The sequence below is a fragment of the Syngnathus leptorhynchus genome, chromosome 6 (genome assembly GCF_054491065.1).
Source record: "Syngnathus leptorhynchus isolate UIUO chromosome 6, UIUO_Slep, whole genome shotgun sequence".
NCBI lineage: Eukaryota > Metazoa > Chordata > Actinopteri > Syngnathiformes > Syngnathidae > Syngnathus > Syngnathus leptorhynchus.
The window spans coordinates 12,468,747-12,488,846 of NC_141200.1; the positions used below are offsets into that span (position 1 = coordinate 12,468,747).

Consider the following 20,100-nt stretch of genomic DNA (forward strand, 5'->3'; position numbering starts at 1 on the left):
TTATACCTTTATTGAATTTGCATCACTCTACATTTTCTAGAATTTTGACAAATATAATACTTGCATCCCTTCATTGTCTACTAGATCTGTTTTACATAAACATACATGAAGAATTAATAGTTAAACAGTCGCATAAAATTGAATATTCATCCTTGTATGCCACTTTTTTAAGCCGTAGCTAGCTATATATTTTAGTCTCCGTCTCCTTCCTACTTAAGGAATACTCGAAAAAAGAGGAAAAGAACGTAAGAAATGCACCAAACCTATAGGAGTAGCATGGCCTAATACTACGGCAAAGAAGTTACTAGACGTTCATTTGACATGCACTCAATTGAAGATAAGAAAAGAACACCATCACAGAAGTAAATAAATGTAGCCTTGATAATGGGAAATTTGGCAAATTCCTGACTTGGAACCTGGAATTGTCTATTAAGACTCGTTGAGGTAAAACCAGTGACATCAGCAGCTCTGTGTCTCCATGTCAACTGCATGTCAAGGTCAGTCCTTCAAGTCAGGAACCATTCATTCAAGGCCTGTTTCACAAAATTTCAAAGGCATAATCATTTTGTTTCCTGGCAAAACACAAGTCATACTCAGGGTATCCAAAGTACAGAAACAAAACAGGTTGCACAGTGAACACCATTCCGGAATGTATCAATGGGGAACAGTATTGGCATTCTGACAGTTCATTTAGCATCAACCTAATTGGACAGGAACCATTACATTGTTGGGCTTGAATGCTCTTAAACATTTCTGCATTGTCAAACAGCACATTGACTTTAATGATGTGGAAACATTGATTCGTTCAACATTCCTCTCCTCCGCTTGGTCCACGTGGATTTGATACAGATTGGATTGGCACGGAAGCTTCGATATTATTGTTAAATGAATCCATCTCTGACAGTGGAAATGATTCTACTTTGTGTTCGATCCCATAACATTTTCAAAGTGGTCAAAATTCTGAAATAATACCAGTAAAACAGTGGATTTCTTGATATTGTTATCCTCATTAAATTGTTGCACAAAATAAATGAATAAAAAAAACCTTTGTGTCTCTTTTATCAAACAAGTTAGCACACTGGCTATTGTTCGCACAGTTTATTCAACAGTCAACTGGTTGGCAAGGTTGTCGTTCGGGAAGAAAAGATTTGCAACAAACCCACATGATAAATCAACAGCCATTAAATAGCAACTATTTTAAATGGTGCTTTTTGAGACAATCTTAATTACTAATTTGGATTTTCACATTGTGGCCATTGTCTATTGATGTGACGACGGGGTCACAAAAATTCTCAAGATATCATTTTGATGTCTGACCTTAACCCAGAATAAACCCAAGACTATTAGAGCCAACTTCTACAGTGTTTTCAATTGTTTTATTTCAACTCAATCTGTAACATACCATATTTGATCAAATAGTGATTATTATGTTAATTAATTGTAATGTCAGGTAAAATTTGTGAAATCATAAACTGCCTGCCAAGTTAATGCAATTTGGAAAATATTACACAGTGGGTGTTTGAAATTTATCTGGCATGAATGTAACATTTTCTTGCTTATTACGAAAAATACCTAAGCTTTCCATTTCATGTAGTGATTATTAAGGCTTTTATAGTCAATATCAGTCATTTCTGATGGTGCGAAATGAGTGCGTGAGAAGCCACTGCCAGTTTCACTGAGAAGATTTGAGCACTAAAATATTGACATAATACAAATATATTTATATTAGAGTAACAATATTCATATATACAAGCTCTATCAAACTTACACAGCTAATATGAGCTACTGATCATCATTGTAGACAAGTATGGCACAAACAATGCAAAAACCAACTAGTTTTTATAAACTACCTCTCAATTCCTGTTTAGGTAGCGTCAGAATCCTAATCCAACAGCAACTACACAGCTCACTTTTTTTTCTTTTTTTTTTTTTTACCCTGATGTTAAAGCTAACCGATATAACTGTTTATCCTAAACCGCTCCTAAAAAAGGGTGAACTAAAAAAATGAAGCTTCACAGAAAACTTGAAAAGATCACTTGACAATATCGACCATCCACTGTTTGTAGTGAATGCCACAGCTGCAATTTAAATGATTCAACCTGTCTCTCTCCTCTCTGTTTCTGTCCCTTTCTGTCTGTCTCTGTCTGTCTGTCTGTCTGTCTGTCTGTCTGTCTGTCTGTCTGTCTGTCTCTCTCTCTCTCTCTCTCTCTCTCTCTCTCTCTCTCTCTCTCTCTCTCTCTCTCTCTCTCTCTCTCTATATATATATATATATATATATATATATATATATATATATATATATATATATATATATATATATATATGTATGTGCGTGTATCATAAATGTATCTCTATTAAGCATTTATTTTGTATTTTGTATCTCTATTAAGCATTTATTTTGTAATTAACTTGATGAACAGCTGTTACCGTTACCCACCGCGTAATTTACCTGAAAACAGTCGTATAATGGGAGTACTTTTTTTTCCACTTAAAGCACTCTGTAATGGATACAGAACTTAAAATAGAGTTGAGCTGAACCCTTCCAACATTGAACTGCTGTGTCCTGCAGGTAGAGATCATGTCTGCATGTCCATGCCATATGCCTTTCAAAGGTTTGGTGGAACTGAGATGAATACACTATTTAAAAAAAAAAAAAAAACATCAAGAGGAAATCAAATGAATTTTACATCACTGCCTCGTGAAAAAAAATGCATCAAGCAATTGTTTTGATCAGTCATGTCAGTATTCAACTGCGTTAAATTTTTGGTAGATTCAGTCAGCATTGTTGGGTTAGCTTTTGAACATACATGTGCTGAGCGTGCGAACTGATATATCAGATCAATTTCAATACACAGAAAACTGAAGAAAAAATTCAAATTGAAGCCATTTTCATAGATAACAATTAGTAAATTTAGTCATGAATCTTTCATTGTAATTAAAAACTAATCCAGAAATATGCTCAGTTAGAGGATTTTTGTCCCATTTTATGTGCAGATGTATTTGGTCTGTGTAAGATGATGTGAGGATTTTGGCAGATACAAATAATATTGATAGAATAACTTCCATAATTTTGTGAATATTCCTGTCTACTACTTGACCAAAAGTGAGATGAGTACAATGATCCCTCGCCACTTCGTGGTTCACCTTTCGCGAATTTGCGTGTTTATGAGTGATGGGAGAACGGGGTTTAAACACACGCTAATCGCGCTGGCCTTTCTCTGAGCAATGTGCGTCACTGCGAACGTGACTGGGTTCGAGCGCCGGAGCCGGCAACCAGAAGAAGCGACACGTGACAATATCACGTGTTTGTTCTTTTATTTACTGTAATGGTACAATACATGCACAGAACAGTGTGGGAATGGTTATTAAAGGAATGGGAAAGGTTTATGTCACCTAAAAGTATTGGGGAGGGTTTAAAAAACTTTAATATCGTTTATTGGACCACAATGTAACAAGAGATTCATGCGCAACCATGACTCACTTTGGTTTTGCTATGCATGATGTCCCCCTGGTAGGTGGAGTGTGGCAATTCTGAACAGTTTGTATTGTTTAGCATACTTCTAATTAACAATCAACCTATGCTCTTTAGCGGCCAACAAGAAACACTGTATTGAAATTACAACACAGTGGTGTTTAAATTTCTAAATGATGTAGTAGATACCATTTCTACTTTGTGGATGTTTGTTTTTCACAGGTGGTTCTGGAATGCATGTCTTGTGAAAAATGAGGGATCACTGTACCTTAGATGGACTTACAGCTACCAGGATAAACTTTCCAGAGTCATTCGAGTTCCTGCTACATGAAAAGTTTAACCAAAAACGTCATGCTACATGACAAATTCCATCCGGCTAGAACATAAATAATGAACTGACCATATAATAAATACTATGAAGTAAACCACAATGTTTGGATGCAAATGTACTTTTGGAAAATGCACTTTGTTCAATAGTCACAGCAGTTGACGCCATTCATTTGCACTGTGTAAACATGTTTTTCAAGACGTTTGGAGGGACGTGAAGAATGTGACAAGGGGAAAAATGCAAGGAAACGGTCGAGAAGTTGTTGTCCAAGAGTCTTGAAGTATAGTTGGATACGTTTCATGCTCAGGCCTTGTTCACACTGCACCAGGCGGCTGGGGAGAAACGGGATGAAGAGGTTGGACATGCAGAAAGCAAAAAGAACCTCATAGTGCAGGAAACGGTGATAGATTGAAAAAACAAATGCTTCAAACATCGCCTCACAAAGGCAATCAATCCATTTCAACAATCTGGCTTCTGTGTACAGATGCATCCTGAGAAAGTGAAAATCTCAGCCCTTCACTCAACACACATACGCAAATCCGCAAACAAATTGTAGTTATAACATGATAAGAACTTAAGTATTAAATATGTTTTTATTTTGACATTATTTATAATAATACTGCTAATAATACTAATGATGATGATAATAATAATACTCAAACAATAAAGATTTGTTTGATCTGTCTTCTGATATTGAAATGCTTCTGCAAATTTTGTGTGCTTGTTAGGATGGAAAAGCAGTGGTTAATATATTTGTCTTCTCCATGGTTACCATGATGAATCAAGGTATCAGTTCTCCATTGATGATGGTGTGCTTAACTCAAGGTTAACCTACTGAGAATTGATTTACTAAATTCAAATCAGCCGTTCTGAAACCAGATAGTTAGAGTTTCCCATCTCAGAGTAAGTCAATCCCGAGTTCACGATTAGACCCGGAGTTTGCTCAACCATCTGCTTGGAATACCCCCTGCTCTGTTTATCTGTTACTAGCGTCCCAGCCACAGTGGAAACATGACAGGATTTATGTTTTTGTTGAATTGGGCTTTTGCTGTCTTGAAGTTTGTTTTATTAAGTTGTATTTTTTTTCATATCTTGACTGCCTTGTTAAGGTTGAATTTTTATCGTTTTTTTGTCAGCTCAGCCCCTTGTGTCTTCCAATCAGCTCCCTAAACCACTTGTGTCCTGTCCAGCCATTCCTTGATGTTTCATTAGTTTGCTTGTATTAATGTGCTGTTTGGTTTTTCAGAGTGCGTCAAACAATGCAGTGCTGGTGCATGCTCTGAGTGCTCCAACTAGAGACACTATGCACCAGTGCGTCAGGCAGAACAGATGGAAACAGTTCAAGCATGAGCTGCTGATTGGTTTAGAGCACAGGTTGGGTTTGGTAATTAATTGGTGGGGAGTCTGCTCTGCCTCTCAGAAAACAGACACTCTCAGGGCCCATTTATAAGAGGATGCTTGTTGGCAAAACCCTGAAAATATTTTCTCTGAAGTTCCTATGGTTTAGACAGTGATGGCATTTTGGGGGCTTGAATACACAAACATTTGAAGCCACCCTCCAGAGTGGAAAAGCTGAATATGATCAACTATATCCATCTGTTAGTCCTTCTAGCTGCTCTCACAGCTTTAATAAACCACCAGGAGTCCTTCCAACAATTTTGCAGAAAAAGCCAGGTGGTCGTAGGCTTCATTTTACTTTTAGTGACGCAGATCACTGGTGTACAATGCAGATCAAAGAAGAATGGAGATTTTACGAATGCGCAGGGACATGGTGGAATTCAGTCACAGCACCACCTTGCTGCATGTACAACAGACCTCCACACATCACGGTACGCACACATGCAATTCATCCATCCATCCATCCATCCATCCATCCATCCATCCATCCATCCATCCATCCATCCATCCATTTTCTATACGGCTTGCCCCCCACGGGGGTCGCGGGCGTGCTGGAGCCTATCCCAGTCGTCATCGGGCAGTAGGCGGAGGACACCCTGAACCGGTTGCCAGCCAATCGCAGGGCAACAATCATCACACCCGCACTCACACCTAGGGGCAATTTGGAGTGCTCAATCGGCCTAACAAGCATGTTTTTGGGATGTGGGAGGAAACTGGAGTGCCCGAAGAGAACCCAGAACATGCAAACTTCACACGGATGGCCGGAGGTGGAATCGAACCCGCACCTTCCTAACTGTGAGGCGGAAGTGCTAACATATGCAATACAGAAATGCAAAATAAAAAGTTGGTACAGGACACCACTTTTGCATCTTCTGTAACTCATCATATAAACAGTTTTAGAGTAGTACATGGACGCCGGATTGAGTTTCCGAATACACCTCTAGTTTTCTTTATTCTCATAATTTTTGTCATATCATTGCTTCTGACGCTATTGGTTTAAATTAAGAAATCAATTAAGCTTTCAGTGTTCTTTCAGTCCGATGTTGAGTGCCATCTAGCGTTCTAGTTCATGAAGCAAATTTGAAGCTACTTTTTCCCATCACTAGTGGAAAGTAAATCCTCTCACCCTCTCAGAATTTTTTTTTAATCTTTGGAAGTTTAAAAAATGTTAATCATTTAAGAGCCATTCACATGATGACTGTGAAAAACTTTGATGTTGAGGTCTTGTTTAATCCGAGGTGAATTTTAATTTAGAAAACAAGAAATCTGTACGACCTAATTGCAGTCTCCTTTTGTCATTTTCAAGCACTAACCTGGCACGGCGACAGAGGAAATGGCCTCTGGCTGGCACAGCGTGTCCACTTTCACATGCTGAAAGGCTTTGTTGGGGCTTGACTGAAGGTGCCTGGAAACACAGTGGCGAGTTTTCACATACAACACATCCAGACACACACACTACCAGACCTTCAAATATGTCCCGTAGCAATCCCTGTAGGAGTTCAAATATTAATGGCAGTGAGTATCTGGTGCTCTATGTGACCAACAAAGCAGAAACGTAAGGCCGCAGGAAGCTTCAACCGCAGCTGCTTTGATGCATCTCAAGTGCTCCAGCCATTCATAACAAAGCAGGATCGCTAATTTATTATGAATGATTTTTCATAATGAAAACTACATAGTAAGCAATTATGTAAAAAAGGCGCTAGAATAAAGTAAGTCCAAGCTGATTGAAATGTCAAATATGCAAAATGTAAAAAAAAACATCAGGATGCTATTTCAATTTGGCTCCGTATTATTTTCTGTGCAGTCTAATGAAGGCATTTTAAAGGCTATTTAAAATGGTTTATTTTAATGTCAGCGAAAATCACCAAATTTGTCTCACTACTATTGTACCTTTTCCATTCGTCCTCGCCGTCCCAGAATTCATAAATGACAAAGGATAAACCATCTGGCAGACGCACTGCAGTGACACTGGAAAAGAGACAGACATGGCAGTCAAGTTCTTCTATTAGGGAAAAGGCAAAACAGCTCTTTGTTACAAATTTTGTCTTGTATTATTTCCATATTACTTTTGTAAATAACATTTTATTCTCACTTCAAAAAGTAGTGCTTTGCTTGTCTAAATGTACCTGGTATATAGGTACTATATCACAGAGCTTGTAAAATGACATTGTATCTGTAAAAAAATGTTTTTTGTAGACAGAAAATAAAAGAACATTCCGGCTTTTACGTATTTTATGTTTAAAGAGCTGGGAAGGAAAAGGACTGTGACATTTCATGTTTAAGAGACCCATAATAAAAAAAGTGCCCTTTCAAACATTCACTAAGTGCTTTGCTGGCATGAGGTAATGAGTCATGACTAGTGCTTTAAGTCGAAAAATAAAAAGCCTCTGGACTCCCTTATTTGACTGTTTCCAGATGAATTAGGCGGTGGGCAACAGCAAATCATTAAGTTCATAAATCAAAAAGTAATAGATAATAAATCAAAGAAACATCGATGTCAAATGTGTCCATTTAGATTTTATGAAGACAACTTTAAGTGCGATACAAGGCAGGATATCGGATTTTATAGATGGACTATCCTATGTAATGAAGCCTCAAAGTGAAATTCAAGGCACATCGTTCTTTAAATATGGAGAGTGAATGACAAAGAAAATGAGCCTGTCTGCATCATTGAAAAAGAAGAAAGAAAGAAGAGCATTCAAAGCAAAGTCAGACTTACTGAAAGCAGTCTCTCTGAGCGGAGACATTCTTCAGGTATTGCTTCAGAGCCTCACAATAGTCACCAAGTTTCTTTTGGGAAACCACCATCTCCTGACGGATCAGCAATAGTGACTGCAATGAGAAAATCATTATTAGAAATCACTGAATGTATTTGTAAGTGTGTTTGTTGAATGATTTTTTTTTCTTTTTTTTGGATCTCAGGATTTCCATTTCTCACAAATTGGCAATAGCGGTATTTGGCATGTACAAAATGTATGGCTGCACAAAGCCGCATTGCTGGGGTGAGGTCAGCAAGATAAAGCAATCTTTTACAAACATTTGTTAGCACTTGCGTGCACGCACGCGCACACACACAAGGACACATTTCCGTCTATTCACAGACAAAAATAATAGTAGTTGTATTATTTTATATACTAGAGTATATATAGAGTATACAGTATATTTAGTATATATAGAGAGAGTATATAGTATATTTTATATACCATATATAATATAATATATTATATATATTTTAATAATACTAGAGTATTATTTTACTCTAAGACTTCATTCACAAACATTCGTACAATTGCCTGTATCTGTTTGTTGCTATACAAATTGTAAACATCTGTCCCTACATCTATGAGACATACAAAAACAAGCAGTGTATAAGAAATCTGCATTGTTTTTGAATGTATATTCTATTCCGTACATCTGTTGAAACATGACAAACCTCCAGAAACACATCATTAGATATCAGCCTTGTTCATGTTATTAGCTCCAGTCAACGGACCATAAGGGTTATTATATTCAGCCAGATGACGTGTAAAAAAAAAAAAGCCTCGGTAATGAGGTAAACACTTATATATTGATACACGGTAACATTGACAAATAAGCACCCTTATTGTCTCTCCAAACTGAATCCACTACAGCGCATAAGCTGCAAATTACCGTATTTTCCGGACTATAAGGCGCACCGGACTACAAGGCGCTCCTTCAATGAATGGCCCATTTTAAAACTTTATCCTTATATAAGGCGCACCGGACTATAAAGCGCACCATTAATGCATCATGTCAGATTTTTAATCCAAATCAAATCATTCTCCATTTTATCTTTTTTATTTCAACTTCAGACACAACAAATTACATTAGAATCACAAAATAATGATCATAGTCTATTTGATTCATGATTCATAGTCTTCAGCGGGCCACTTATGATTGATTTCATGACACAATGCTTCGGGCCAGTTTAAATTTAGGAATTTGGTCCATATATAAGGCGCACCGGACTATAAGGCTTTTGAGAAAATGTTAGGTTTTTAGGTGCGCCTTATAGTCCGGAAAATATGGTATTTTGCAAAAGATGAAAAAAATGTTGGTTGCTGAAATTGTTGCACTGACAGTTGGAGTGCGACTGGGTCTTTGCTTCATTCTTTAACCCCGACACAAACATACACACTGTTCTATTCCTCACAAGAAATGTCAAGTAAAATTACCCACGTTGACTTGTGTGGCTGAATTAATGATACTGTTAGCAAAAGTAAGACCGTGCCAGAATACTGATGAATAACTGTTAATTTTCCCTGTGGGAGATTATAAGCGTAAGATCGGGACCTGTAATGATATCCCATTACAACCTTTCAGTCCATTCATTTGTTCCTGGGGAGAGCCCGCATAGATGGAACATTAAAACTCCACAAAGAAAGCCACACACTTGGATTCAAATGGGAATCTTCTTGCTGTGAGGTAAAAGGCACATTGTGCAGCCTTTCAGGATGTATAGAACAAATTCACTATGGTGGGTTGTATGACACTGGCTTCTGCAAGTCATGTTTACAAATATAGTATGAATAATATAGAATACTATGTATACACAATCAAATTATGAGGAGGTTATTCCAAAGGGAACTACCAACAACAGAAAAACGCTCGACCCCCATTTATTAGAGCGCATTTTAAACATATATGTCCATATTGAACGCAGTGGGAATAAAGTGCTAAAATAAATAACATCATTGCACATTAATGCTATCACGTTTCAGTTTGGAGTTCAGTATGGAAATGGCCTCGGAATTGAAGCTGTTTATAAAACCGGCGGTGCTTGTTTTGATGGACCTCAAGCGCAACCTTTGAAAGTTAGTCTTTTGCAGGCAGATGTAAATGTTGTCCAAGGCAGGTAGCCGCTGATTCATGTTATGCGGTCTTAATAATTCTTTGCAGGGATTTTTTTGACAGCTTTACTTCCCTGAGTCTTCTAAGAAAGTACAGCCATTTTATTTTTTCTAGCGGTGTGTTGTTTGTATTAGCTTACTATCTGCACCGCTCTGTCAGCCTTTGTTTGTCCTTGCTATGGTCGTAAAGTAAACATCCCCTCAACACTCATGATGTCTGAAAATCTATGTTGTTGGTGTTATAAGATGGAGAAAAGCCATGAGTGCAGAGGGAGAAGAGGAAATGGCTTCACACGCAACCTTATGGGAAGTTTAAAATAGTTTTAGTACCTAAAGCTATCACAAAAACGCTGGATGGCCTCCTGTTCTTTACTCTTGGCAGTTCGCAAGTAGTCCAAGGCTGCTCTGGTGTTGGCAACTGTGAACTATTGTGACAAATAGAAGTGCCAAAATCTCACTGAAAAATGCTCCCACTCTGAGGAGCAGCCATAAGTATTAATTATCATCTCATTTGTGTGCCAGTTGTAGTTTGCACAAATACAAAGCCCCTGTTCTTACCTGTTGTCTTCCTGGGTCGGTGTGCTGAGCGGCCAAATAGTTCAATACTTTCTATAGATTGGCTGAGCAGTAACATTACTTTACATTAACTCTTAGTTTGTACTCTCATGATCCCTGCTGCAATTGCAAATTTGATGTGGGCTTTACTTTATATTGTTTTGTGTTTATATTATTTATATTGTTAAATTCAGCATCCCTGATGTCAATAAAGGTGTTGTATTTTATTTTACTGTACTATACTGAGCTGTACTGTATTCTATTCTATTCTATTCTATTCTATTCTATTCTATTCTATTCTATTCTATTCTATTCTTGGCATGCAACTGTACCAAGCTTAATTTTCTGTTGTTCTAATAATCAAAAGAGCAAAAAGTGAGCAGTCTACATAGGCTCTCACACAGTATTCAGTGTATATGCGTAAACGTACAATATCAGTTGCTGTACAGAATAAAAGCAGAAGAATGCTATTACATGGGGACGTGTAGTCAGAAGGGGTAAGTCTACGGTTACCATGGTAACTGAGGCATACTCACACAGAGGTCTTTATCTCACATTTCATTTTGTTCTCGACCCATCCCACATGCTCCCCATTTTGGTCATGTCCTCAAGTCTTTCCACATTTGACTTTGTTGGCCCATTTTTCAACACCCTGACACCATAAAGCATAATGACATCCTGTTCTCCTTCCCATAGAGAGCCATTCCTTTCCTTTCCTTTCCTTTCCTTTCCTTTCCTTTCCTTTCCTTTCCTTTCCTTTCCTTTCCTTTCCTTTCCTTTCCTTTCCTTTCCTTTCCTTTCCTTTCCTTTCCTTTCCTTTCCTTTCCTTTCCTTTCCACTCAACCCTAAGCTTCACTTCCACATTTTTCTTGAACTCATCGTTTTCATTTCTTTATGCTGAGCGTCAACGCCGACCTCTGCCTCTCCAGTTCTTGTTTCCTGCTTTGAGTTTAAGCAATCCCTCACTCAGCCAGAAGCTCTTTATTAGTTCAGGAATATTTTGCATATTGTTCTTTGGACTCCAGTATAATATGGAAGGATGGAATATGGTTGATGGTGTATTTTTAACAATCAGTCGAATAGCGGAAATGATGCCCAAGCTGATGCACCAATACAAAAGTTCAATGCAACCACACATTGTAAATACAAAGAAAAGCTTTAAATTGTTGTTGATGAGGCATAGTTAAAGAGTCCATATCAACTTTAAGACTTGTTAAAATACTAATCACTATCCAAGGAAAGAACTTTGCGATGTCACAAAGTGAGGACCCACACCCTGTAGACTATTTTCTCTTTCCCAGAACAACCATCAGTTAAACACTTTCAGTTTTGCACTCGAGTTGGAGAGAAGTGGCTGTGTCCCAACCGTCCCACTCACTTGAATGAGACGACCCGAGCGGATCATCGCCTTTCTCAGACTTCTCCTGGTTATATAATCTAGGAATATAACGTTAGTATGGATGGACTATTTCTAGTAAAGCACATTATAGAAAAAGTGGAATGTGTTCTACACTTTGGGGGTGTGGTATACATAGAAAAAGGACAATGTATTCTTTTGTCATCTCAACAATACTTTCAGACGCACACTTCTTTCATACTGAGACCATTGTCCAGGTTTCATAACCAGGAAGTATTATAAGGGTTACATTTTCATATAATACTACTTGCAATGCTCTTCGTTTATTCTTATGAACCACCAGACAGTGTTGTGTTGACTTTCAGTTGCTCATTGATTGACTATAAATCGTGACTTGTCCGACTTGCTCATTCCAAATTCTCTCTCTTTTTTTTTGTCTGGGGTGCCTTAGTAATATTGACTCTCTTGATTCACATTCATTGAACAAACGTTGTAGTAAAATAATGCATGCTGACTCAGAGAGAGAGCTAATGGCAATTGGAAAAGGTGTGTGTGTGTTAATTTTCTTTGCAGGAAATGGATTGTCCTGTTTGCATTTGTTACCCATGACTGTACATCCTAAGAATTGCTTACAGGGCTATGTTGCCTTTGCAAATGGGATCTTAATGCCAAATACAGACACACAATTTAGACATACAATTCAAGTTGCTTGTACGTAATGTCACTTCCGCTTTGTATTTTTTTGTTCACCATGTTGGGTGGATCGCAATCGACTGTTTATATTTGATTGCATAACACGATTCTCGGTTGCTCTTGGCAAACTCTTGCCTTGTCACTGGGTGTTATAACAATGCCAATAGGTAAAAAGATTGATATTTCCTTCGGAAACCCGAGATAATTATGACTAGGGCACGGAGATAGAAAAAATCTCCGAAACACGGCAAGCGTAGTGGATGAGTACCATCTACCGTGCAGACCTCCATGGTTTGAACAATAAGTTTAAATACCTTTGAAAACGTGGCGATCTAAGAGATTTTTTATACAGACTGCAATAATAATAATAATAATAATAATAATAATAATAATAATAATAATAAAATATAGCGTATTAAAGTAATGTAACTAAATTTAGTGCTAGTTATTTTTTCCTGGAAAATAAGACATCTATTTGATGGGAAGTGGTTATTTGTTGAAGACGACAAAGTATCCAGCTATTAATTGAAACATGGTTCCAACATTTGGGAAAATAGATTAGTTCTATTTGCATTGTTTTTGACCCAGAAAGCCTCAATAACAGAAAGGCAATGGATGTATGCCACTGCATTATTTTTTTTTACTGAAAGATTAAAGAAAAAAAAGGAGCAATTAAAGTCTGCACGTCTGCAAGATGGGAAATTAGTGTTGGGGAGGTGGGTGTTCTGTGTCGAGAAGCCTAGAGTGCAGTTAATTATGTGTTTCATTGTGACAAATACATGGTTGCAAAAAGGCTTTGTGGAAAAAACATAAGGAAAAAAGTCAAATGTATGATGAAAACACCCAAAAGACTAGGAAAAAAAATTCGTTTTTAAGTAAGAGTTCTGTCCCTGAGACCTCACTTTCTCATTTCTTCTTTTCTATTACCTCCTTCTTATTACACCATAATCTCTTCGCTGCCCGCCTTAGCCAAGTTGCATTAGCCGTTTACAATATTCTACCGGCTTATCTTGTTTCTTCTCTTCACTTTGAGGCGCTTCTCGAGGATAAAAAGACTTGAGTCGATACAGCAAATGGGCTTGGCCGACCACACTTCAACTGACACACATAATTAATACTCTCGTATTCGGTGCTCTCGATTGCCCACGACAAGCAAAATGCATCTCCAGTAATCTATTTTACTGGTTTCATACACGTTTCAGTATTATCCTCTCCTGCATGGTGGCACTGGCCGCCTCAGCAACTTCAACCCAGAAATCACAGAGCTGCTTAGACATGTGGAGTCTTGTGGCGGCTTCTTCATGCACAATCTCTGCAGTTAATGGGATTTCTTTTTCTATCTTTCAGTACTTTCTAAGAAGCTGAATTTGTGAAAGCCACAGCTGAACATCAGAATAAATTCTCTTGGCGCATTTCTTCTTGAACCTATATGTTTTGTTTCTATAATAATACACACAACAACAAAACACAACCAGCGTTTTGAAAAACTACCATTGAAGTATTTGCAAATGAATTAATAAGAACTATAGACATCGACACATGTATTCACAGCCTTTGCTCAATACTTGGTTGATGCACCTTTGGTAGCAGTGAAAACTGCAAGACCTTTTGATTACGATGCACCAAGCTTGGCACACCGATCTTTGGGCAGTTTCACTAATCCTCCTTAAGCACAAGCAATTGGGGCTCAGTGACTCTCTTGGCAGTATGGAGCGTCAACAGCATTTCCCCCTCATTCTTGACTAGACTACCATTTGCTGCCATTGAAAAATATCCCCACAACATAACGCTGCCACCACCATGCTCCAATGTAGGAAAATAACATCCAGTTGATGAGGGATGTCTGGGATGACATTTGGTATTCACGCCAACAGATAAAAAAAAAAAAGTCTCAAATGGCCTGAAAATTCTTCAGGTGCCTTGGTTGGGTTGCCAAATGGCTTAGATGAAGGAGTGGCTTCTGTTTGGCCATAATAGAACATACGTTGGGATGGTGGAGTGCTGCAGAACCCACACAACAAACATATTTGATTGCAATTCCCCCATGCTTACACACTTAGACATCACAAAAATGTGGCCAACACAGAAAATCCCAACTTAGTTACGCTCAGTCATTTTAAGACTAGTCTAACACGAATAAGTTTGAAGAAGAGCAAGATGGATTTTGGAGATGGTGATATGTACTTGTAAGTGCATTCCTGAGTACCTTCTTTGTTTAAAGAGAATATTTTTCAGTGTTGATTTGGGATGCATTTTAAAGTGTAATTAGAGTTGGATTAATTGAAACGTCTCCCACTCTGAGAAACTTAAATGTTCATTTTTGAATAATGGCAACGTGTCCACAATAACTGGCCAATTTATTCAGGGTGCTTACTGTTTGCAGCAGCTCATGGAGTGGCGTGACTTCAGGCGTAAGTGCTACAGGTGACAATACATGAAACAAAACAAAACTTGTCCTTTTCCAATCCAATAAAAGCCAGTGCAGTGTCCCTGTGTGGATTTTTTCATGTTCTCCCCGTGCCCGCGTGGGTTTTCTCCGGGCACTCCGGTTTACTCCCACATCCCAAAAACATGCATGGTAGGCCGATTGAGCACTCCGAATTGCCCCTAAGTGTGAGTGTGAGTGCGGATGGTTGTTCGTTTCTGTGTGCCCTGCGATTGGCTGGCAACCGATTCAGGGTGTCCCCCGCCTACTGCCCGATGACAAGTGGGATAGGCTCCTGTACACCCGTGACTCCCGATATGAATTTTTGTGTACGGTAACATGACGGCAACTGACTACTAATAGTACCTTTCAAAATTACTAGGAGATAGCTGCGGGAATTAAATCTCATAAACACACGTGCATGTGACTTCTTACCTTTTTTTTCTTGTAGCAGTTAACTGAATAAGATATAAGTTTTGAGCTGGCGTGAATGTGCTGGTGTGAAGAAGAATGAGAGTAGAGCCCAATAGGTGGCAATTTCAGTGTGCTCAAACCTTGCTATTCATGATTACATCTTAAAAAAAAACAACAACAATAGGTTCACACACTGCCCGTGGCTTTTCACATGAATACTGCAAATATATCTGTTATTTCCTTAGTGGGTGTTCGATATTAAAAGCTGTGCGCGACTTGATTCATTCTTCTCCAAAATACCCCAAAAATGATTCAACTGCAGACTTTTATCAGCAAGAAAGAGAAGAGAAGATCTTTATAACTGGAAATCATTCGAAAACTTAGTTCCTACTTGATTGAAAAGGTACAAAACAGGACCACGCAGGTTATATAACCTTCTTCACTAATTACATTGCCGAGTCAAGATCGCTGCTGATTCTGCGGTACTAAAGAGGACATTGCCTCCATAAGGTCCTACTACTAACTGATACACCTGAGGCTGTGCATTAAGTTTAGTTTTTTTATTTGTTTTGTCTCAACTTACTGCACTGCTGGTGCCGTCTGTGTCTGTTAGCCTCTGGTGCAGATCAAACCAAACTGTCTGTAAGGGGAAACAAAACAACACCGTGTAAGTCAACTAAGAAAGCGCTTGCAACATATAAGGCCACTTATGAGAAGAAATCACAGAATAGAGAGGGAGGCGGGATGTGTTTGGTTTTTATATTAAATTTGTGCATCAGGATATCAATGGAATCCACAAGGATATGTATGGTGTAGGCAAATGAGAAGCACAATGTGAATGAGAAGCTTTGAAAATGGGCTCGTAAACAGCAAGTACCATTCCAATCATTACGGTTGCTGTCTTTCAATGTTACAAAGGAAAAAAATCTCGATGCAGTGTCTTGGGAATGACAATTACAATAATAAACAGCTGTAAAATTAGGATGTCTCTGACAGTGTCAAAATGTACTATTATGATACAACTCATACATGTGTGCAAGTCTACCTAAGGAAGTGTCCAGTGGCTTTACATTGGAGTGCATGGGGGGGGGCTGATGGCTTTGAGTATTATGATTACTGTCCACTCTGACAACTTGGGATTCATTTAAATTTAGTATTGTCAGTCACAAGAAGCAATGAAGGCCGCTCGCAATCAAGTGACTGGTAAGCAGGATTTCTCCGGTGAATAAAATATGGCTGCACTGCACACTTAAGTGATAACAGCAAGGGTTTGCTCCTGAGGTTTGGATAAGTGGGTAGGCGTCTGTCTCCCCCAACACACAAACGATAAGAAGGTTATATCACACTCAAATCAGAGTTGGACTCAAATTTAGGACACTTTTGTATAGACACGGTTTACATTTGAGTCATCTAATAATTATAAACATGATATCAATTCCATGTTTCCTGATGAAGCTGAAGCAACAGAGAAGAACATATTTTTTTTTTATACATGCAGAATGTTCATCTCATCTATTGTAATAGTGTGTCTGTTTGCAACAAAGGGACTCACGAGGCCTAATTACCTGTACATTAGCTGCATGTGCCTGAGGGCAAGACTATTCAAATAAGATGTACAGCATGCAAGGGGCACGATGAACATTTGCAGTCATTTTGTTAAATTAACCCAGCAAGTACATTTTTGTAGTAACACAGTGGAATGGCTACATTTACTGGCATTGGATATCAATGGCTACTTGCCTGTAATATGATACAACACCAACATCATTAGAATTCAGATTAGATTAGTTATTCAGTTGGAGTCAAAAACACACAGTACATATCTTGTACACTTGCCTCAGGAAAGCAACATTTTTTAGACATCGTCAGGTCTTTATAAACGGGAATCCAACACAAAATCGCAATTTAATTTCTTCTAGAGGATACACACATTCAATGAAGCATGACATTCCCCCCCTTTTCCCCCCCCATCATTTTTCGAATGACCAATTTGGAAGCACTTATAATTCTGTTTGAAATGCTACAAAGACAATCCATTGACCAAAAACTATCAGAACGTACACTGCACAAAGGTCAATATGGAGGAAAGCATATTTTTTTTTCCAGATTAAGACATGATTTGTAAATGGACCGTTGCGGTTTGTCCTGCAATATAATCATCTATCCATCCATTTTCTACACTGGACTACTGATATATTTTGCAAGTACAGTGGCAAAGTCTGAGACAAGTCCAAGTCAAATGCCAAGGACTCCCAGTCAAGGCCAAGCCAACCAAAAAAACATGTTCATGTCCTTAGTCCTGAAACCAACACTCGATCACATAATTTCATCTCTACTGGACAAATGGGTTAGCACTTCTTTTGGTGATAGTCAGAGCTGTGTGCACTGCTTGTACAAATATTTTTGCACGTTAAAACGACAAGACTGTCAGATATTCTTAGAACATGTCTTATTAGTGTTTTGCATAGGCTTGGCTTAAGCTTCGATTTTCTGCAGCTCCAAGTCAGTGCAGTGGGACATTAAATATTCAACAGAGATTCACCACCATGCATAATCTAACTTATTTAACACTAATATGCCAAATAAAGGTTAAAAGCTCTTCTGTGGGGACTGTCTCAACACATGCCAGAAAAAAAGATATGAGCCATTAGGATCACATCACGTCACATCGGCTCATATCACATATCGTAGTGTATCTTTACCCAAGCCAGCAAATGCATGATTAAATGAACAAAGACTACTGTTTAATCAAAACTTTTGTGTGTGTTGGAGTGTGCCTTACTGCATAGCTTTGGTTGACTTTCTCAGACACGTTTCAATAGAACTACTCAGACTCAGAATATAGTGTTTTCATTTGTGTTCATATGACAACATGCTGAGAAGGCGAGTGTCTTTTGGTGAGGCATTGTTGCCAGAGCTGCACATACATCAGCAAATATTGGATAATACATTCTAAACACAATATTTTCAAGGATAAAGTACAATTCTTTGAATAATAATGATGCACTGGATTTATATTGTACTTCTACATAGTACACTCAAAGCACGCACAGTATTATTTATACGCACATACACACTCTAGTGGTGGTAAACTACGTAAATTGCCACAGCTGTCCAGTGCACGCCTATGGCCCTTCCGACCACCACCAAACATTCTCACCAAGTCATACACCAGTGTGAGTGGAGGCAAGGTGGGTAAAGTGTCCTGCCCAAGGACACAACCAGCAGGTATTGGACAGCCGACCCTTGAATTACTGGATGACATTAGCTCCCGCCTGCGTTCGCCAGTGTCATCGGGCCAGCCTCCTCAGAGTGGTCGCCGCCTACTCCTACAATGCCGATTGTCGACACATTCCTGCCCCACAGGACGATTGATGGGGAACGCATTCCGTTGCAGACTCTGGTCCCGCCGGCGGGGCAGGGGCCGCCAGTACTTTGTGGACTGGGAGGGATATGACGAGTCGGCGCAATAATGGTTGTAATTGTAAATGTGCATCGAATGTAGTTTTAAGTTATAATATCACAATTCACCACTTGATGGCAGACACAGATAAGTTGCGTCTTATACTGCCCTATATGGTACAGCATGAGTTGACCCAGTAATTTTTTTTGTGGATTTCAAATATGTCCTAATTGCCCTAATAATATAAGATAATAATAATAATAATAATATCAAAATGTTGTCAATTGAGTTTTGTGGAAAAATATACAGAATTACTTCCACTTAATGATGGTTTGCGGTTTTGTGCCATCGTTGAATCTTACTTTTTGGTTCAAGATTGGGTCATTTTGTTTGTTTCAAATCGTATGGTGTTGGATTGGAATAGTGGGTTTCTTAAACGAGAAATAAATTATGATTATTCTATATGGGAAATAAATGATAAAAAACTGAAATATAGTAAGAGCACACATATGCACATTTGCACATGTTTTGTCCATATCTAAAATGGCGTTTTTGTCATACTGTGACCCCCCCACCTCCTTTTACCTCCTTTGTCTGTCTCAAGAACTGGACATTGCATTTAGTTATTCATAGCTGATTCTGCTGTTGTGGTTCACTCGTTCAGAAACAGCTGAGTCTGCTGGGTATCCATTAGGCTTAACATGTTCTCTACTGGACCAAAAAGCCCTCTCCTCCCCCTCTTCCTTTAGCAAGCAAACCTGTTTCCATGCTCCTCAATTATGTATAGTTTTTAGTCTTCTTGCAACTACAGCTTCAACGAGTGGCAGCAATATGAAAAAGAATGGCTAAAAATAGACTTCATGTAACTGGAAGGGCACATCAGTCTGTAGACACTAATAGTGAGTGAAACACAGGAGAATGAGGAGTATCAATTACAGGAGGAGGGCAGACAAACAGACGTGCAGTCTGTGCATGTTTGGGTGGGTTCTTACTTTATTCTCCAGTCGTCCAATGAGTTCAGACAGGCGATTGATTTGAGCCTCGAGACCCTCTTTCCTTACCTCCACTGCACCTGCAGAACATATACATACACAAACATACATGGATAAAAAAAAATATATAGTTTAACACTTATTTAAAGATGATGCCGACAGCTTTGGAGACAAACTGCAGTCTTGCATTTC

The 20,100-nt window shown here is 38.5% G+C and overlaps 1 protein-coding gene across 1 annotated transcript in view; it reads right to left on the bottom strand.

The window, feature by feature from the left end:
• Nucleotides 1-3,118: 3,118 nt before the first annotated feature.
• Nucleotides 3,119-20,100, bottom strand: part of necab2 (N-terminal EF-hand calcium binding protein 2) — a 62,817-nt gene continuing 45,835 nt past the window's right edge. The window contains exons 8-13 of the mRNA XM_085914746.1: nucleotides 19,909-19,988; nucleotides 16,097-16,153; nucleotides 7,918-8,030; nucleotides 7,089-7,166; nucleotides 6,512-6,603; nucleotides 3,119-4,132 (exon numbers count right to left, since the gene is read on the bottom strand). Of these exons, the coding sequence (XP_085770872.1) occupies nucleotides 4,104-4,132; nucleotides 6,512-6,603; nucleotides 7,089-7,166; nucleotides 7,918-8,030; nucleotides 16,097-16,153; nucleotides 19,909-19,988 (449 nt within the window). The 3' untranslated portion in view covers nucleotides 3,119-4,103. The remainder of the gene's footprint in view (nucleotides 4,133-6,511; nucleotides 6,604-7,088; nucleotides 7,167-7,917; nucleotides 8,031-16,096; nucleotides 16,154-19,908; nucleotides 19,989-20,100) is intronic.